The 22,226-nt window shown below is 39.9% G+C and overlaps 1 protein-coding gene across 3 annotated transcripts; it reads right to left on the bottom strand.

The window, feature by feature from the left end:
- Window positions 1-1,841: 1,841 nt before the first annotated feature.
- Window positions 1,842-10,627, bottom strand: TBXT (T-box transcription factor T). Of its 3 annotated transcripts, none has more exons than XM_054023706.1 (8): window positions 10,422-10,627; window positions 9,352-9,616; window positions 8,210-8,344; window positions 7,339-7,400; window positions 7,162-7,223; window positions 5,733-5,909; window positions 3,904-4,033; window positions 1,842-2,109 (listed from the first exon to the last, which is right to left on the bottom strand). In XM_054023706.1, exons 1-8 carry the CDS (start codon window positions 10,625-10,627, stop codon window positions 1,842-1,844), a joined length of 1,305 nt encoding a protein of 434 aa, XP_053879681.1. The 3 variants fall into 3 exon arrangements, with proteins under 3 accessions (XP_053879681.1, XP_053879683.1, XP_053879684.1); XM_054023708.1 differs by having other exon boundaries at window positions 5,733-5,906; XM_054023709.1 differs by lacking the exon at window positions 5,733-5,909.
- Window positions 10,628-22,226: the final 11,599 nt, after the last annotated feature.

The following is a 22,226-nucleotide window of genomic DNA, read 5'->3' as shown; positions in this document are numbered from 1 at the left end:
TGTTTTTCAATTTAACTTAATACTTTTGAAATATAAGTACAAAACACAATGAAACATACTTTGCTAACTTCTACAAAAGAGTCTAAACAACAATGCACTTACATCATTTACATGATTCACTTTCACAATAAAATAGGAGAGCTTAGATCAATATTTACAAATGTGAGAGAGGACACGGTTTACAGCCATCTGACTCTGGTGCTGCCCTTTGTTGTGATTGGCTCATTTGGAATAACATCCAACTCCCAGATCCTGATGCTGGACCTGCCTGGGCAGATTTTTGTGCCTGGTGCAGATCCCCACTGAAGTCAATGGTACGCTGCGTGAATGCAAGGGCCCACCCATGTGGATCCAGTTGCAGAAACAGGGCCTAAGAAACCAAAAGTGCAGCACACATTTGCTTTTTCAGCTTTAAGCTGCCATTATAGCATATGAAATATTAAATGAATCCTCTAACTTAGAACTCTTCTTTCCTACCTTATACACATCATCAAAAAGGGGTTTGTTATGATTTATGCATAAAGGTCAGATTCCACCCTCAACTGTGTGTTCATTGAAGTCAGTGGAAGAAGCATGCACATCCAAAAGCACATTTTGACCCAGCATTTGGGGTTTGTCTTCAGCAAAAGATTAGGTCAACTCATGGTACAGTAGTTATTAAGAGCCCTCAAAGATATGAGGCATGGACAGCAAGAACATTACCATGACCTAATCTTCTAGTGAAGACAAGCAGTTGGTGTACATTAAGGCTTATATCTATACTCCCATCCCAAATTACTGACATTTGGTATTTGCTCATGTATAATAACTTAACTACTTGGATCCACACTATTTCCATATGTCATGTGGTGACATGCCCTATGTATGATTGTCTTAAGGTACACAGCATATTGACGGATTATATACACATCTTAAAATGTACAAAACAAAGTCACATCCTAACAAATAATAAATATTGATCAGAGTACAATATTGAACTAAAATAAATTAGAAAGAACCGTTAGGTATTGACTTTCTTCTCTCATTTAGGACCTGGGCCATAGACCATTAATGTCAATGGAAGTCTTTCCATTGGTTTCCAAGGACTTTGGATGGCGCCCTCCATTAGATGATAGTTGTTTGAAAGGCAGGAGTTTAGTTAGCCTGAAAGTTGCTCATTGGCTATATGATCAAACAATGAAACTCACCTTAAAAAGTTCTTGCTGATTGTCTTCATCATTTAATTCATATAATAAGCATATAACTGTGCATAAAAAACTGTCAACTACCAGAATATCACATATTCTCACGATAAACAAACATTAGTGCACACAGTTCTCCAAATTTCATTCATTAGCTAAATTTGTGTAGATTTGAGAATGATTCAAACTGTGCACTTAATAAAACTTCTCTCACAACTACAGCTAAGCAAAATGTTAACTGGCAATTGACAGGAAGTAGCTTATTAAAAAAAAAACCTGACAAAACTGTCAAGATGGGCATGAAACAAAACCCCAGATCAAGATAGTCCCAGAACATTGAGAAGTGTGGAATATGGGTCAAATTTTGGTGTTTCAGGCCCATCTCTGCCAAATTGAAAAGGATTAAAAATATTTATTTTAAAAAGGAAGAGCAGTAAATCTGCTATACTAGAATTGCACTCATAAGGTCTTTATGCTGCTAATGATACACTGTTATACTGTAAGAAGTAGAATTCAATTACTTTACACAAAAGCAGTGCAGCCTTTTTGTTTGTAATTTTCTTCATGTCTCTTTTCCCCCTCTTCAAGACTTCATTGTGGATTCAGTATTAAGAGTAACTAAATAGCTAGAAAGTCTTTATCTTAAAGAAAGGGCTTGGTTTACATGGAAGGTGGTGTGACAGGAGTCCATGTGGATGCCAGCCTATTATGTGCAGAGGTATCATACTGACTGTCAGAAATGTCTGTTGGTGTGCCAGCGTCATACAGCAGAGATCCCGAGGAGGAGGCAGTGACAGAGTGAGGAAGAGGTGGGTAGTGTGCTGGAGAGCCTCGCAAAAACTGGGAGCTCAGTCCATTGGACATCCCACCTGACTGAGACACGGGTGTGATGGTGCTGTTATTCACAGACCACAAGTTGGGATACTGACTGTAAGAGAGAAGAAGGGTAGATAATATGGATTATTAATTAACCCAGTTTTCCCTGTCAGCTATGCAGTTTTATACCTCACAAAGCACATTCCAGGGGTGTTTTTACTCAACTACTTTATGCATTGTGAAGAACTTTGGGAAGGTTCTTGCTACTTCAGTACACTAGAGAAGTCTCAGGCACTTAAACTGTGGATCACACTGATTTGCTGCTGCCAGCATGCTATGAGGATAAGAATCTACCCAAATCTTCCCAGCTCCCACCTCATCCCTCTACTTTCCCCACCCACACACCTATAAAAAAGGTTCTTTACTGGGGGCCAGAAATAAAAAAGTTGATCTGTGAGAAAAATTTAAAGAGGATAAATTTAGCTTTTCCATTTATTATTTAGCTCTTACACAGCACTTTTCACCCATAGATCCCAAAGCACTTTACATTACCCCCTTTATCCACATTTTACAGATAGGGCGTCAGGGCCCAGAGGGGTGAAGTGACTTGCCCAAGGTCACACAGCAATTCAATGGCAGAACCAAGAAGACAACCCAGTCTCTTGACTCTGAATCCAGTACCTCGGACTTTGTTGCCTTCCAAATGTGAAGACATTTTTGGGAGGGAGAAGAAGTGCTTGGGAGTACTTATTATTTCAATAAATTTATATCTAGTACTTTGTATTAGTAATATATATATATGGTATATTTTAATAGATAAATGCTAACTTGCATATTTCATAAATAAGTGTGCCTTTTCTACAATTCATGTATATTAGCAGAATATTTAGACTACAGATTTGAACTGCAAGTTGTTTAAAAAAAAAAATAATAGAGGGCCAACCCCTGATCCTATTAAAGTCAACAGCAAAATCCCATCTGACTCCCCAATAACTTCTAGTTTGGGTTCCTAGGAATTGGGTACAAATCCAACATCATAACTTCTTTCAACAGGTGAGCAAATGTTTTATCAAGATAATCAGAAGTCTAAAAAAAGAGACCTGATATATGTCCATGACAGGAGGATGGTTTTCACTGAGTTCTCTTAAAAGCAATAAACAAGGGCTATTATTTAAAGGGATAATGTTTGCTTGATCTCTCACACTTGTCAAAGTGTTATTTTACTTACTGTTGTTACAAATAACACTTAAGATTCCTAGAACTGAAAGATGGGAGAAAATAATTGTTCCTTATTTCTCCAATAAGTTTGCACTGTGCATTTGGCAGCACTGTGTGTAAAGTCAGTTTCATTGTTTCTCCTATATGGCCACTTATTTTCACATATTTATAGGGGCTTTTCATATATCAACAGGGAAGAGAAAAAAAAAGCATTAAAAAAGGAAAATGCAACAATAAAGCCATAAATAGGCAGAGAGACTTAGACCTGGTCTACACCTAAAACTTATGTCAATTTAACTATGTTGCTCCAGATATAGTTAAGCAGACCAATGCTCCAATATAGACACCACTAGGTCAACGGAAGAATTCTTCTGTCAACCTAGCTACCACCTCTCAAGGGGATGGATTTACTATAGCAATGGAAAAACCCCTTCCATCGCTGTAGCGAGAGACTACACTACAGCAGCATAGCTGCAGGACTGCAGATGTGCCACTATAGCCTTTGTAGTACAGACATACCTTGAGAGACACGTGTAGTACCTGAAACTACTTTTAACTCTTTACTTTAAAACTGACTAGATTTCAAGCTGACAATGACCTGTTCACTCCTTTCTTCAATTTAAAAAACCCAACATACTCTAATTTCTGAAGATCTGGGGGGCTGCATTGCAAAGGGACTGAATCCTACCTGGAGCTGGTAGATGTACCAGTGCTGTGACTCATGGGCAGCATACTAGTGTGTGTGGGAACTCCTAGACTGGACCAGTTGTCATGGGATTGGAGCATGGAAAGACAGGCCGAGGAATTATCAGCATAGGCTGCTGTGAAAAACAAGCAAGCACTTAACAAACAGATTAGCAGTTAAAGTGAGGCACAATTCTCATTTTCAATGCAGAGTACGGCTTTTTTATTACTGCTTTGCATATTATACACACACACACACGTATCTACCAATTGTGTCAAACTATCAATTTTATTGGGGCTGTGGACTGGATGATGTGCCAGTTTGCTATATGAGGTGCCCAAGTTCAGTTGCCAAAGCATATTTCACTTCCTACCTCCAGTAGTTCCTTATGCCTAAATGCTCAGCCTCTGATGAGGGGAGTGCGTTATGTAGCGCTGTGATAACCATGGGGCTAAATTAGCAATGGCCTCAATGCCATTCCACCCTCCACAGCCAGAGAAGGTTGCTGTGGCATATGAACATAAGGGGAGGAGAAAAATCCTTTATGAGGGATGGGGGAAGAAGCAGGGCACACAGAAGTTAATTATTTCTCATGGAATTTTATTTGAATTTGCAAAACCTATGCAAAGATTCAAGATGCAACAAAAATCAACTACATGCAAATTTTCATCTTTAACACACTTTACAGAGTTACGTATTGTAAGAACAGTCAGGCTATGGGCTGTGTCTGGAACAATTTGATGGTGACTATGCCACCTAGCCTACATAATATTTTATAAAATTTAAAATATTAAGCTGTTTTTTTTAAAAAGAAAACAAAAAAACAAAAACCCCTTTCAGTAGCCTTTACTGGCCAGGAACAAGAAAATATAGCAAGTCCTGGATGGGCAGTTAGTTAAACATCCCCTCCTTTCTTCTCATGGAAGTGCAATTGAATAGACATATTGTCATTACGCACCCAATTCTGTCACCCTGACTTATTTTGAGGAGTACCTTACTACACATGTAGTCTTGTTGATTTCAAAGGGACTACACACTGATTAAGATGTTCCTCAATGCGAGTAATGGTGGCCGAACTAGGCCCTCAGTTATTTACTTAGGTTAATGCCACTTGACTCCACGACCATAACTACAAGTCTATTCAATTCACTGCCATTTCTTTAAGATGGTTCTTCCTCAAATTCTTCAGATACATATATTCCATCTTCACTTAAACCAAGTCCCCAAACTTCTCCTCTTGCACTCCCCCTTACGAGTAATAAAATGTGTCCGCATCCTTTTGGGCTGGGAGCCGAGAAAGGGGTCCGGCAGCCAAGAGCAAAGGCTGAGGGCAGGGCCGGAGCGGGCTGGGTGGTGCTCCCTCCCCACCCGCTTGTGAGGGCTGGCCCAGACCCTGCCGTGCACCCTGAGATGTTCCTTCGTGTCCCCTTAAGGGGGCACACCCCACAGTTTGGGGACCACTGACTTAACTGACAAATATTGCCAGAATAAACCAAGCTTTCCTAGGCTAAAAATCATTGAAGTATTCCTTCATTTCAAGATTCTTGTTCTACAGTAAGACACAGGCATACTGTTAGCACAGAATTGTCTAATAACCTAACGTTAGATAGAGCTTTACAAAATCTTACTTTTCCATTGTTAAGAGGCTAGAGAAACGTATTTACTTTTTGTTATTGCCTTTCAATCGTCACAAGCCCTCAGCACAAACTGAGCTAGATACTGATCTCAGTTCCAATGACATTACTCCAGATTTACACTGATGTAATTTATCAAAATTTGGACCACTAGGTTAATTTCCCTCTTTAAATACCTGCAGAATAATAAAAACTTACTTGGAGAGTTGTTTCTATGGGCATATGGATTGGTGTAAGGGGCAGAACGATGATTCCTCAGCGATGAGAATCTTTCACAGCTGTGAGCAGAGGACAGTGATAGAGGTGCTCCAAATTGAGCATGAGGATTGGAGGGGGGGCACAGACTCCCAGTTCCAGGAATAAGCCAGCCACCTACTATGAGAAAAAGAGGACATTTCGTAGCACTGACACATAATGCCACAGAGCAGGCTATGAATGTTATGAGCCTTTTTAACACTATTACTCTGAAGTTAAATATTAGAGCTGGTCAGAAATTTCCCAACACAATGTTTTTCCATCAGAAAATGCCAATTGTCAAAAGTGAAATGTGGATACATGTCGCCTCGCATAAAAATTCATTTTGAAAGAAAAATTGAGAAAAAGGGCAATTTTAATAAGGGCAAAAAAGAAGGTTCACTCCCAGCACTACTGAATAACATTATTCAGGTTGGCTTCTCCTTGCCCATTACAATAGATGCTGTCTTTACCTGTGTTACTAATTATACCTTAGATTATTAAAACTGAAATATTTTTAAAACTTTGCATTTTTTATCTTGTGTGTACATTTTGCATATCATTCACTTTGGATGGTGAAACCACACTGGTTAATTTAATCTTTTGTTTATAGCATCTCTTTTTGCTGTGCTTGAGGTTTCCAATACTGATGTGGGATGATGTTCAAATGCAAAAGAAAATGTTTTCATATAATTCTAAAAAAATTCTATTCCCATTATAATTTGTAAATTCCCTTTTATTCAAGTTGTGGACCTAGTTTTTGTTGATAATGTCCCTTTAAAACAAAATTCAGTTTAAAATTCTAAAATAGTGACATTTTAGCCATCTGAAAACAAAAGAATTTTAAAACTGGTGTCCCCAATTTCCTTAGTGTACTTTACAAATAAATTAAATAAACTGGTGAGTTTATTCTCACTAATTTTTGTTACCTTTTGAAATAAAACACTCCTTCCATTAATCTCCCCACAGATATTGCATTATTTATATCCAAGACCCATTGTCTTGTAGAAAACTAATGATTATAACATTACACTACAGAATTTTTGAAGACAGTATTAATGTTTAATAAAATATATTGTGTACAATATGAAACATGAAAAACTACAAAACAATAATCATAAGAATCAGACACCAGTCATAGAACTAACAGGGACCTTGAGAGGTCTTTTAGTCCAGTCCTCTGCACTCAAGGCAGGACTAAGTATTAACTAGAATGTCATACTTAATCTATAGTGAGAGTTAACATATGCCTGCAAACAAACACTGGTGTCTGAATTTTACTCAGCTACAACATACTACTAAATTGTAATAGAAAGGAAGTACAAAAGAAGCTGAGATGAAAGATAAGGTATTTTTTAAAGTTATATACTTAATTGAGTGAAATTAAACATACACTGTGAATACCCAGACTGTTGATTGTCTCCAACTTCATCCATCATATCTTTGTGATCACTTCTGTCAAAGAAGCCACATATCATTAGTTAAAGAAAATGATTTGAAAGAAATGTGTTTTCACAAATATGTAAGTTTTTTGCAAACTTTGTAACTGGGTTTAGTCAAGAATTCTCACCTTTCTTTGGCATCAAGGAAAGCCTTTGCAAATGGATTGTATTTAATTTTTAAAGCTGTGATCTGAAAACAACAACAAAAATCTTATTTTGCAAGTGTTACTACTCATTATCATACAGTATTTAGGACCTGATCCTGCTTCTCTAAAGTTAGTGGGATTTTACCATTGATTTCAGGGGCAGTAGGATTAAGGCCATAGTATGGATTTATGTAAAGTAACTAAACAGCATCCAAACATCTCAAATGTTAACAGTAGACTTGAAATTATTCTCTACAAAATTTAAAGACATCCACTGTCACTGCCTGACTAAGTTACCTGGTTTTATTATCCTATTAAGGAAACACATATAAAAGGGGATACACTAATGACAGTTATAAAGAGTTTTGGGTTTCTGGGTAGACCAGAATGAACAACAACAAATCTCAACTAGGATAATAAGCTTAGTAACTTACAGTTTAATTGAAGTTTAAAGTGCCCATTTTATTTGAAAACAAGAGTCAGTTTTGAAAATGCCATTTCCAATTAGTTCATGTATTATTTCATTATACTTTAAAACAGTGAGTTTATTCTTACTGATTTTCTAACATTAGTAGTAGCGTTGATGAATTCCAAAGAATCTTTATAATTCTACTTTTAACAAATAAAAAGTTACAATATATAGGAAACAGGGAATTAGCGTTACTAATTGGGCTTTATTATTATGTATTTATTGGGCTTTATTATTTAATTTCAAACAAACTCACTTTATATACAATTTAAAATTAAATAATTAAAAAAATGTTACATGATAAATATTTTGCTCCAGTATCTTTCACTTTGCTAATTCAGAGGATAGAAGTGCATGTAGGTTTCTTTCCCATTTTGTGCATACCTCCTCATTCTGATAAGCTGTCACAGCTATAAACTGGGTCTCTGGGAAGGAATGGCTGGTTATCATACGCTGAGGGCCACCAACTCTCACTATATGAATCCTAGGCTCATACTTGTGCAAGGAGTTCAACATGATCTGTAAATATATAATAGCACACATAAGCATTGTCACAGTGGGATAAAAATTTCTACAGTTACAGAACACATTCTGATTTTAAAAAGCTAATGCTGGATATTTCCTGATGGGGGAGGTCCCAAAAGTCAACAGACACTAGTAAATTCTAAAAGTGAAGCCTGACAAAAGAAGATAAACGTCAGGCAACTAAATTATCTGCCTAAATATTATCCGCCATTATATTTGGCAGGGCAGCCTACTGATAGATATGCACACTTTGGACTATCAAATAATTCAACCCTGAAATGACTATTTAAGAAAAATCCCCCTCTGCTTGGAAAGTTTCATCAAGACAAAAACAGTTCAGTTGGTTTGTCTAAAACTATAGAGGATATTGATTACAACCCAGTGTCAACAAAATTGAAGAACAACTTCATAGATAATGTAGAGATCAAATGAAATCTAGTTCACCTTTCTTGGTGAAATCTACTAGGCAGACTCCTTGTCCTGGTTTACAGGTACATAGGTTTGCGTTTTTATTTTTGGTCTTAAAAAGCAAGCGGTTTTTTTAGACCACTCCAGTAAACTATTGACATAAAATAAGGAAACTCTTCTATTTGGAAGACTTGGCTGTATTTCCGACAGGTGAGAAAAGCCCCCGTCTTTTACATGGGCAGCCTTTGAAATGTGTCACAAGTTTACAGACAACGCTGGATAGGTGTTATCGGAGGAAAGTAGCCACGCAATTGAGGCTGAGCTGCTTGTTACAGCGAGAGGCTCTGGAAAAGTTTTCTTCCAGCCCTGAATTTTAGCTACACCCTGATTGACTTTGCTGACTGGATAAACTTGGGGGGGGAGGTCTCCTCCCGCCCCTCCCCACTGAGTTCTGACACCCCGCAGACGGAGGCTCTGGGGAAAGGTCTCTGCTGCCCGCAGCGCTGAGAACTAGCAGCTTGCGGGCGCTATTTCTCGGCGCCCCTCCCTTGGGGCTCCTGGCCGGCTCCAGCCCCCGCCGCCCCGCCACTCACCTGCCCCCCTCCATTGAGCTTGTTGGTGAGTTTGACTTTGCTGAAGGAAACCGGCGCCTTCATCCAGTGCGCTCCGAAGTTGGGCGAGTCCGGGTGGATGTAGACGCAGCTCGGGGCCTGCGGCTCGGGTTTGCCCCCGGGGACCCACTCCCCGTTCACGTACTTCCAGCGGTGATTGTCGGCGGCCACGAAGTCCAGCAGGAAGGAGTACATGGCGTTGGGGTCCAGGCCGGACACGCTCACCTTCAGCACGGGGAACATCCGCCTGGGGGAGAGAGCAGGGCCAGGGAGAGGCGCATTGTCCGGGGGAACTGCTCCCCACTGCCGGGGGAGCCGGGCCAGGGCTCCTGCTCGCCCCACCGCGGGCCTCAGAGCAAGGCCGATCCCGGCTCCGCTATTTCACAGGACTCCCGGAAGCCGCGTTAGCGCCTCACCTGCCTCTCCCAGGCCTGGCCCTTGACCTTTCGCTGGGGGTCCCGGTGCAAAGGATCAGCTGGCCCTAAACCACCCCCCAGCGGAGCTTCAGTCCCTTTGTGCGGCTCCGGGCAAAAACTAATCGGACCCCACCTTCGGCTCCAGCTCTGGGCTGCAGCAGCCTCTCCCGCTCCGGTGCCGCGCTGTGCAGAGGGGAGGGGGCTCCCAGCAGCATTGGGGGGGACGGCACCCGGCCAACATCAGGGGGCCCCCAGCAGCGGAAGAGGATCTGGGGTCTCCAGCCACATTACAGGGAGATCCTCCCCTGCAGGACTGGATTGGAGGGAAGGAGGGAAATCTACAGTAAAAAGGGGGAGAAAAATACCACCGGGGGGGCGGGGCAGAGTCTCCCGCAGCATTAGATTAGGGCGTCTCGAGCAGCGTGGGGGCAGCAGACTCGGACCAACATAATGTTGCAGGGGGGATCCTTTAACTGGGGGGGAGAGAACCCCAGCGGGACTAGGGGAGAGGAGCCAGAGGGGGTCTTCAGCCCCAATGGCTGGGCAGTCATTTGGAGCTGCGTCTGTCTCCTGCAGCAGTGGGAGCTGGGCAGGCCCCCCCACCCCCGGGGTTGCCAGCAGCGTCCCCGACCCTACCTGCCGTTCTTGGTCACGATCATCTCGTTGGTGAGCTCCTTGAAGCGCAGCCACAGCTCATTCTCCTCCAGAGTGACTCGTAGCTCCCGCTCCGTGGGGTCTCCCTTCTCGCTGCCAGCCTGCAGCTCGTTTTCCACCGCGCTCAGGAGATGGTCCACCCGGTACTGCAAGCTCTTGCCGGAGCTCTCCGTGCCGGGAGAACTCATCCTCTCTCCTCCCCCCCCCCCCCAAACCACTTACTGCCCAGGAGCCACCTCCAGCCTCAGGTCTGGCTCCAACTCCTGGTAGAACTTATCAGAGGCGATTCCACGCCGAACAGCCACGCGGGAGAGGGGGACCCCGAGGCTCCTGGGAGGGGGTCCTGGCTGCTTACAGTGGGAAGGATCCAGGCTGGTTGCAATGTGGTGGCAGAAGGGTTAATCCACTTGACCTCTCTGGTCTGCGCGACTGGAACTGGCCAAGGGGACAGTAATTATACCCCCCCAATAAATATCCCCTGGTGACATCACAATGCCTGTGGGGGGGCTCCCCTGATTGGAGGAGAACCCCTTTGATGTTTCCGGCCGACCCAGCTGATTGGCTCCCTGCGGCCATATCAGAACGGTGCCCGGGGAAGCCTGTGATGTTAATTGCGGCCAGTGGGATTAAACACGGCTATTTTATGTAAATCTGCCCCCAAATGTTTGCACCTCTATCAAAGCCGCCGGGGTTGGGGCTTCAGCAGCCTAGGAGGAAATGGCCCATCTCAGCAACAGCCCCATAACCTGTGTGCAGCAGCCTCCTGCCTTCTCAGCAGCAGTCATTATAGGTACATTGACATGCCGCTCGCAACATAGGGCAGCAAACCCTAGAGGTTTTATTTTAGACACCATTCTAGACCAGCCAATCCTAGAAAGTAGACACAGCTAGCGCGAGTTATCATTTAGGCAGTATTAAAAGTCCTCCCCCCGCTGTTGAAGGTACAGTATTTGCAATGTATTTCTATGAGACATTTAAAGTATCACCTCTTAAAACAGAAACCTCACATTCACATTGTCACAGATTGTGGCATTCCTGTCTATGTGACCATTAAAATTAGCATGAGGCCAATTTTAAATCGACAAGAAATGTTTAAAAAGAATCAAAAAGCAACTGACCAGAAAGCACTTATCTGAAATAAACCCTCAACCTCAGTTTGATGATCTCATTGAACTGTTGCCTTCACACAACCTAAAGAATTTACTGACCACCTCAGATTATCTTTTAGAAGGACTGTAGCTCTGTCTCTTACCACTAATCTCTATAGTACATGTGCATATTAAAACGACTGATGTTTACAACCATCTAAGTACACTAACATTTAAAATGGAAATATTTATAAACATTATATCGATAAATTGACGCTTAAATCCGCCCCCCTTTTATAACAAGGAGAAAATTCTATGTTTGGATTAGGAAAAAGGGGCTTTGTGTGTTTTAAATGAAAAACTTTCCAATCCTCGGAGTTTCAGTCAGTCTCACGGGCCAAGACGTAAATACGGAGTGAGAGAATGAATATTTTGAAACATACTAATGCTTTCGATGGTTTGAATTCTCAGGAGGTGCTGCGATCTGTGGTGTGAGGAAACAGTTTATTACCTTTCTGTGAGAATCTCTGGATAGAGGGAGAGGGGGAGAGAGGTGACAATGAGCAGGAAATAGTTCAATGGGGTCTCTTTAAACAATAACAATCGCTTTAAACAGGAGCAAAAGAAGAGGAGGGGAGGCAGTGCAATGTAAAAATAAGGATTTCTCAAAAAAAATATATCATGCAAACATACTTACATTCAAAATACTGGATATTAGTTTTATTTGAACTGATTTAATTAGTTTTTTAAAAAGTTTGCTTTTTAAGAAAAGTTTCTCTGTCGATGGCAATCTCTTTGGAAGAGCAACAAGTTGAAACCAATGGAGAGCTATATTCAAAAATGGTTAATCTTGGGGATAGATAGATAGGTTTTATGTACATGCACGCACATTTTATATAAACACACTTTTCACATCTATATAGGCATCTTGATTTCAGGAATAAAACCTACATTAGTCAAATTTCAAATACATCATACAATCTGCACCCATTTTTTACATCTTAAATTTAGAAATCAAAGTTGTATTTTTAAAAAGCTACATGAGGTGATCAAGTTAATGTTATTTTGCTCGATCGTGTTTCTTTTTAATTTGTTTTAAAATCGCGCATGCAAACATTCTCTGTTACTTTACGGAAATAGAGTGAAGACATTTCCCTACTTTGGGTTAGTCTTTGCACATGATTTTTAAAAACCTTTGTAACCGACGTGCTTTGCTTACTGAGCGCATCTAGTCCACTTCTGATGGGGAACGATCTTTCTCTACGAGCAGGTTTTCAAAAATCGGGCAAGAAGAGACGCCCAGACAGTCACCGCTCTGAATATTTTATTTTCACTAGATCCTTTCCACCAGCCGAGCATCACACACACTTTGTATGTTTACTTACGGTGTTCCATACAAAAATAATACTTTACTTTTAAAAGGCATGAGCATTCAAGCTCAAAAATTCTATGCGAGGCTGTCAATCTGTGACAATCTCAGTTACTTTTTTAAACGATGAGATTTCTAACATCTTATTATCACACTGCAAAATCCTGCATCTCAAGATACTCTTAAAATTAATCCAAAATGAGGGAGTCTCCTTCACAGCCCGTAATGCTTAGCAGCTCAGTTTAGATCTTTAAAAATACCTCTCTCTGCTTTCGACACATTCTGATTTTTTGAAGTGTTCTGAAGTTATTTTTATTTTAGTGGATCCAGGGTAAGACAAATTTCGTTCTAAATTCTTCGGCAGATCTAATATGCCTACAAAATGCCTACATATAAACCATCTGTAGAGCTGACACACCGTCAAGAGTCTAGCGGAATCGAAGGCGACGCGTCTGTTTTAGTGGATTTAGGTATGAAAGGGAAACGGGATTCGATCTGATTATATATTAAGATGGTTTGAAATTTAATAAAAACATTGTTATTGACGATTCGGAATTAAAATATTTCTAAGCAGGCTAATTCCTTAATTTTAAAGAAGAACAATACATGTAAGGAAAGCTCATATACCACTGGCAACACAAATGCTTTGAACATTATTATTAAACGTTGCATGCAGTATCACCAGATGTTATCATTTTCTCTAATTTACCATTCAAAAGGAAGATGGAGTTTATTTCACTTTGCATATTTCACTTTTATAATATTTGTTTTAGTGACTTCGCCATTTAGCCCCAAAGAACTAAGGAATATCCCAAGATTTAGGTGACAGTTTTTAAACAGTCTTCCCGGATTTAAGTTAAAAATGATCAAAAGAATACCTGCATTTTTTTTAAACAACATAAAAATGAGTGCAAACGGTGGGAGAGCTGTGTATGTTTTGGGAGGGATAGGGAAAATACTAAGATTTTTCCTGGGCAGCTATTTGTGCCCTCTTCTTTATTATTATTTTCCCCCTCTACCCTGCTTCTCCTTTCTGATCTTAATTGCACTTTGGTTCTCAGGAGAGAAAACTCCCCACTTTCACAGCCTTTTCACTGAGAGCTGCAGTGCATGACAGTTTACAGCCAAAAACTTCCTCCAGCCGAACAGCTATAAAGACTCCCAATTTATAGCAATACTTTCCTTCTTAAACTGGGCGAGTACCAGCCTCCAGCTGTTCCCCCTAGGTTCATGGGATCTGTCTGTCTGCATCTGCATTATCATCACCCTAGGTATAAGCTTATGTGAAGACGACTGCCATGGAAATAATCGCAATCACGATAAACCGAGCATGCCATTATTATCCCCCCTTGATAATAACCAATACATACATAATATAGTCCAACTGGAAATGCTAAGAATCAGTGAGTAAATAAATGTCTGGAGTATTTGTTTTGCTACTTTTCATCTTGCAATGCAGGATTATGTAGAATGTACACGATCCTTTCCCCCAAATCACTCTTCCTACCTCTAAATAAATAAATAAATACATAAAATCCCCTCCTGGATCCAGGATTGATTTAATGCAGACTTAAAAACAATCGAAAAGAGCAACAACAAAACCGGGCTATTAATTAAATCGTCAAATTAAAGTGCAAATTAGAAGTGTCAAGATGTTCTAGACCTTAAAAATAAACGTCCGTTTTCTCCTGACTAGCCTTAGACGTTTAAATGTAATTTTAGTTTATATTTACTGTATACTAGTTGGGTCTCTAGACATGTCCGTTGCCTTCCCTTTGAAACTGAAGGTAAACATTCCGCTGATACCAACCAGTTCAGAATTACCGATGTAGAATATATGTGCTCAATAAATGTGCAAATATATTTTTAATTAGAAACCACAATTCGTTTGTTGTTGTAGTCTTGGTGTGCCTTTTACTGAACATTATCTTCAAACCAATTAACATTTTACTTTAATTTTTAATGTAAATCAAGCAAAATTATTCACATTATTCAGAAATTCCCCAAATTTACTAACATGTGTCCTAAACAAACTCAGGAACATATGTCCTAACTGGGACAGGTCCCCCTATAAACATATGTCCAAACTGTGAAAATGACAATGTACAAAAACCTCCAATGTTTTGATGTATTTATTTTAGGAGCATAATTGGTTTTTAATTTTAGAGGCATATGATTGCTGCCCTTTAAAAGTGGTTTTTTGTTTGTTTGTTTGTTTGTTTGTTTGTTTTACATTTCAGAAAACAGTTGCTTATCAAGTAGCCAAACAGAGTGAAATAAAATGTTTTCTACTTTCTCACTTGGCGTTTTGGATGGTAGGGCATATGTAGGTGCCTGTCCTGCATTTTTGATCACGGGCAAAACTCTCATTGATTCAACCAGAGCTTTACTTGAGGACTGCAAAGACCTCTACTTGTTTTTTTAAGTCAGTGTAGTTACTTGAGGCCTGGTTCTTCTCTCATTGAAGTCAATGACAAAACTTCCACTGACTTCAGGAGGAGCTGGAGTAGGTAACACCAATGGGGAGGGACCTAAAAATATTTTACACTCCCCTACACAAGCTCTAAAGAAAGGCTGTCTGAAAGATTAATTAACAGGGCTAGCAAGACAAATATATTTTATTTTGAAAATCAGTAGCATGATTTCTTTCCTATTTTTTTCAATGCCACAGTAATCTTGCCTAGAACTATACCTCTAGTTAAACCGAGTATCTTTGCATAGGTCAGCTGGTGCAATTGGGATGACAGAATAAGAACCATCCACCACTGTAGCAGCCTATTTCTTTTAAAAGTGCAAAGAGGAGGAGGCATAATGGGTTGTGAAGGGTGGGGGACAGAAAGAGGGATTCTTTACTCTTTAAACCTGCCCAGGATTATCATCTGTTTAAAAAAAAAAAAGTCTATTTGGCTCCCAGTGAAGACAATGGGAATTTGGGGTACACAGAGTGCAAGGTCATCCCCATAAGTTTAAGGCTTTAACATACCTTCTACCTATTTTCTTATACCTCCACTGATCCTGATCTCTAACTCCAACTGAAGTCAATGGGACTTTTGCCTGCAAAAGGACATTAGAATCATAGAATATCAGGGTTGGAAGGAACCTCAGGAGATCATCTAGTCCAACCCCCTGCTCAAAGCAGGACCTATCCCCAGACAGATTTTTGCCCCAGATCCCTAAATAGCCCCCTCAAAAATTGAACTCACAACCCTGGGTTTAAGCAGGCCAATGCTCAAAAGGCTTAATTGAAAAGCTAGTGGTTCAGAGATCAAAAATATCTAATGAAACAAAAGTAGTGTTCATCTCTTCCTCCATAGTAGTTCTCACAGTAAAAAAGTAATTTCCCAAAATATTTGGAAATTATAACTAACAGCCAAAATCACCATAACAACACTAATCTGCATTTATAGGGCACCAGTTCACCATTGCCCTGAATCTTGTACAGCTATTTACACTAGTCTAGCGTAAAGTGAATGTAAAAGGCTACCAAATCAAAATGGTAGTAATTAACACCCACTTTACACTCATGTAAAGGACTATATATGGGGAGGAGGGATAGCTCAGTGGTTTGAGCATTAGCTTGCTAAACCCAGGGTTGTGAGTTCAATCCTTGAGGTGGCCATTTAGGGATCTGGGACAAAATCAGTACTTGGGCCTGCTAGGGAAGGCAGGGGGCTGGACTTGATAACCTTTCAAGGTTCCTTCCTGTTCTAGGAGATAGGATATCTCCATTAATTTAAGGCCATAGTGAACCAGACACAGAGCGCCTCCCTTCTCAGAAAGGGCATTTCAAAACTAGTGAATTTGATCAATTATTGTCATAAAACCAATGTCATATTGGCATTTAAATGTCACAGAACATTATGACTTCTAGAAAGGGATTTGAAGCCTGAGAACAGGTTTTGTAAAACAAAATTAATTTTCCTCTCCCTATTTTGTTTCTTCATCCTACTCTCTCAATAATTTTTCCCTCTGACTACCAACTCCACAACCAAGGTAAATATAAAACAGGAATATTTTAGTTGTGTATTATACATAAGGCAATAAGAATTACAGTATTTGATAGCCAGCAAAGTCCTAAGCATCTCATGCCTTGACTAGGGTAATCACTTCCATGGCCTTAATGCTTGCAAACTTGCCCTTTTCAAGTCCCTCAGAAATGTTGCTGCTAAGATCATTTCCCTGGCTTGTTGCTTTGACTATGTCAGGGTCACACCATTGTGACAAGGTATAAAGGCGCTTCCTAAATTCCAACATATAAGAGGTTACAAGAACTTTCAGGTTCCCTGCCCATTCCATGCGTGATTTGGGTTGGCATTATAAAAGGAAAGTGGAAGCTGTTGCAGAGTGTGTCTTCTGCCCTTCCGAGTTTGCTGAAAGCTGGAAAGGTCTGTGTTGGCTGTTACCAAGTGTTCTGCATTACTTTGATCCTGTTTTGGAATATTACCTGTTAATAAAGCCTACCCCGAGGAAAGGAACTTGAACTCAACTAGAATTTGGACGTTTTTTGAACTCCCAGCAGGTGTGTTTCTGCTTTCCCCCATCTTTAAGTCTCTCCGCTGGCTACCTCTTTTCTACCACATCAAACACAAATGTCCTGTTCTTTCTTTCAAACCACTTATGACTTACCTCTGTCCTTCCTGTCCAGCATTTTACCTTATCAGTGATGCCAACCTTGATCATCCGATTCTCCATGTCTCTTATGTGGTTTCTTAGGCGTGGGAAAAGCCTGTAGTCAAAACCCATCAGCCCACCACTTTATCCTCATTCAAGTTCTTCTTCTAAACTCACCTCTTCCTAATGTATTCATGTTGCAATTTGATAACAACTAGGCAGTGAGGTGCAATTTATGATTACTGTTCAATTGCATACATCATATTACTTTTGGTACCTTGTTTACCCCGGCCCCTTCCCTTTAGCTGCTTGTTTGTCTCATCCAGCTGTTATTTCTTATTTTTTAGATTGCAAGCTTTTTGGGACAGGGACTGTCACTTTCTTTACATCTGTAAGATAGCTAATACAATGAAACCCTTATCTGGTTGACTTCTAGGCACTATGGAAGTATAATTGTTAAATAAATAAATATAATTATAACAATGACAACTAGGGGGCCCAATTCTGCAAACCTTTAATCAGGTGGCTTACTGAGGGACTGGAGGCTGTAAAAATAGATAGACATGGTGGAAGGACCAGAACTCCACCAGGGGATGGGGTTGCAGTGGCAGCAACTTCACTATAGGGTCAAGAGATCATAGGGGCCGATGCAGTGACATGAATGGGCAGTGCTTTTTGAAGAGTGGGCACTTAGGGGAAACAGTGAGCTGTAACAGCTCACTGAAGAAGCTCCCAGTAGATTTCTCAGGTTACCAGAGTACAAATTAAGGCTGCCCCCTCCTCCCCACATACAGAACTCTGATGGAGGAGCAAATGGAAATACTACTTGCCCTTAAAGAGGATGAATACCCATTTTGAGTACTGGCTCTTGGAGTTGTATTTTGCCCTACCTTGCACCACTGAAGTTAGTCCTATAGGAAGCAATGATGTCTGTTGGCAAGGGCAAGAGAATAGGCATCAGGAAACCTGGGTTCTAGTCCCACCTTCTCCATGGACTTGTTTTGCGACCTCGGGCAAGTCTTTAATGTCTTTGTACTTCAGTAGGCCTTGTGATGATGTTTTCAAACCTTTGTAAAGTGCTTTGAGATCAACAGAGGAAAGTTGCAGTAGAAATGTTTTCACCCCTGAGCTCACAGAGAGCCTTACGCGCATTTAACATGCGCGAATTCAGCTTTGCGCGGAGAGTAAAACAACAATTTTAATACTGTACCTGCAGTGCGGGCGATTCCACCTGCCATTACACTCAATGGAATTTTGACTATACGCGATTTTCGCTTTATGCGCTGACTGCAGAATGTAACCCTAGTGTAAGATGCGACAGATCTGTAATTAGTATTATACTACAATGTTATAATAATATACTATCATAATATTATTAACATCTATCCCATTCTTCTGTTCTCTCAAACCAATTCACATAGAAACAAATATCAGGTAAACTGGTTCTTAATGGTCTAAAACTTACTTTTCCGTATTTTGGGGGTGGTTTTTTTTTTCCCTTTTCTTTTCTGGATTGATGCAGGTCTGTTTCCCCCAATGTGCTCTGCCTACTGGATGCCCTTAGAACACTTGCCCTTCTTTTTTATTATTCCACCCCCCCTTTATAGAGATGCCATTTTGGTTCATGGTTCCTTTACAAAAATCTGTGTATCATATAAAGGCCTCTTTAAACTTTGTCTCGTCATCTAGCAGTTCATACATGTTCTCAGTATCAGACAATATATTTTGTTCCTGCTAAGGAAATGACAGATGAAACATAGGAACAAATGTCTATTTAGTCTATGTTGTCTTGTAATGACCAGTCAGTCATTACATAGGAAAGTGTAACCCTCTACCCTCAACAAAGGACTTAATCCTGCAGTGCTATTACCATGAAGGTCATTTTCTTCCTGACCCCAGATGGTGACCTGTTTATGCTCTGATGCATGACGATTGATAACCCTTGTATTTTTATCCAAGCTGATTTAACTATAAATTCTTATTCATGTAAGTATCCAATCTTTTTAAAAATCCTTGCTAAACTATGACCCTGCCTTTATCATCTAGCTCAATCCACTGGGTGTTTACCACATTCCTTGCTTAATCTACATACTTCTAGAGGTTGTTAGAAAAACATATTCCTCCCCCTGATTGGCAGACAAGAACCTAGACATTCCAAAAACTGTGCTAACTGTACATATTTAATTCATTTAGTTTAAACTAGTTGAGTTAATCAGTTCAAAGTGATTTACAAAGATAAGCACTAAATACTTGTTAAGTATTATTATCTTACATAATCGCCCCACAAGATCATTTCACTTTTGACCTACGGGTTCCAGAGGTCAAATTTCTAATTTTTAGATAAGAACAATTAAATAGCATTACATTTGACAGCTATTAGTATATCTTTTCATTCCTCCAGTCTGAGAATTCTTCTTCTGCAAGTTTCCTTTCATTCTCTCTTGAGGGTTCTTATATTTCCAGTAGATATATGTTTTTTGTAGAGAGTGAATTATTAATTAAAAATAACAATAAGAATGTTAATACAACACATTCTCTAAAGTACAAGAAAATAACCTCATGAGTACGCATCTCTACTACTTTTAAACTGAATTATGGGCAAAATATTTCACTAACCATTCCTTCTTCCTTTCCCCATCACAGGTGCAGTTTTCTGATGCTTGGGTAGTAAATGTTTGGTTGTGCAACACTTATACCATGAGGGGTCTGATTCAAAGCCTACTGAGGTCAGTGAGAATTGTTCTATTGATTTCCGTGAATTTTGGCTCACTCCCTAGTTGAAACAGTACTGGTATGTACAAAGCTTAAAGAAAACTCTGTGCCTTATTCTGACATTTTCTTTGCAGTTATGCATGTGAATTATGCACAGAAAGAGAAGAAACATTGACCCCCAATTACCTCTACATAGTCCAATATTCCTAACAAGTCCAATTACAAGAGGTATTTGTCATTTGCAATGCTGTTGCTAAGTGCATTGGTATCCCATGCCCCACACACCTTTCCCAAATGAGCTCTGGAACTCTTTATACCAGCTGCATTAGTGCTCCAAAGAGTATCAGGGTGGTGAGCACAAAAGATTGAAGGATTCTGAGGCACTTAATTCAAAGCAGGAATCTCACTACAAAGCACCTATAAATACTTTAGTTTGATTTAAAATTAAATTCTTCCCCATGTACTGTGGTAACTTAAAGTGAGATCTGCTAAAGCACTTTAGCTAACAGTCTCCTGGTTTAAACAGGAGGGAGCTGTTGGTAAGGTATTTTCAGTGAGAGGCCTTCAACCATGGAACTTGCTTCCCTCTTCTTGTAATAGAGTTACATGCTGCAAGTCCCATCTGTTCTCCCAGTTTTATGAGGAAGGACTGGGTTAAGCGGTGTGGTATTTGTTAATCTGGGGTTGAATGAGGTGGGTGAGGAAGAATTTTTGAGCTGATATTTGTTTATTTTGTCTATTTCGTATTGCATGTGCGCCTACAGTAAAAAGATATTCACGTTAAATGAAAATGAAACAGATACGTAAAATAAAATTTTTTGATCACAGGAAGAAACTATACTGACATCTATTTAGACATTCTACCTCAGAGCAGTTGTCTAGTGTCTAATGCTAAGTCTGATCTCTCAAACTGGGAGAACCATATTTCTTTTTAAAAATAATCTAGGGGGAGATTTTCAACTGTGCCTAAAACTATAATTTAGGGTACTTTGACTACTCTTAAAGTTCCTTGAAAGAAGCTGATGTACATCTATGAAGTCACATTTTATTTTATCTTGCTGGGCTTTAAAGAGGAGATCTCTCCAATTCTTGTAAACCTAAGTAGCTTTCCAAAAAAAGGTGTAGCTTTAGCTTCAAGGTGTGGAATCTTTCCTTTTGGAAAGGACTCTACTTAAATAAGTTCCTACATGTGCATGGCTTTGACAAAATTGATTAATTATCAGACTTTAATTCAAGAGTTCTATTCAAGATAGAAGTCTCCCCACCTATCAGCAGTAAAAAATTAACATATACATACAGTAAACAGATTTGTTAATTCCATTCAAATATAAACTGCAGTGATTTAGGTCTCATTCACTCAGCAGGGAAGCCTCAAGATTAGTTAAGGTTTTCCCATTGTTTTAAAATCTCCAATAAGTTTTCTACCTCTTTGACATCTAAAATACAATAGAGTGTGAAAATAATTTCAGACGTCATGAACTAAAATATCACAAGATTATAAGGTCATGGTGTATATTTTAGATCATGAAACTGGGACTGCAGCACATCATCTTGTTAATTAAGTTTGTGCCAAATCTAGGGTGACCAGATAGCAACTGTGAAAAAACGGGACAGGGGATGGGGGGGTAATAGGCACCTATGTAAGAAAAAGTCCCCCAAAACGGGACTGTCCCTTTGAAAATGGGACATCTGGTCACCCTAGCCAAATCAATGCCTGCCTAACAGCTGAATCCTACAGTTTTACTCAGGAAAAAATTCCCTTTTTTCTCAATGGCAATTTTACCTGAGTAAAATCTGCATGGCTGAAACTGTATCTAAGACAAACTTTGGTCCATACAAATCTTATCATTTTGTTCTCAGGGCATCAACGGAAGACTTAAGCTTTTATGAAAATCTTCATATTTGTAAGGATGTTGCCTTTTTGTACAGGCGATTACATATGCAGTTATTGATTACCATCATAGAACCTGGATCATAGTTTATTTGCTCCTTGATATGTTATCTCAG

Source organism: Malaclemys terrapin, chromosome 3, assembly GCF_027887155.1.
Source record: "Malaclemys terrapin pileata isolate rMalTer1 chromosome 3, rMalTer1.hap1, whole genome shotgun sequence".
Taxonomy (NCBI): Eukaryota; Metazoa; Chordata; order Testudines; family Emydidae; genus Malaclemys; species Malaclemys terrapin.
The sequence above is the reverse complement of the archived record's forward strand: the minus strand, read 5'-3'. Positions and strand labels throughout refer to the sequence as shown.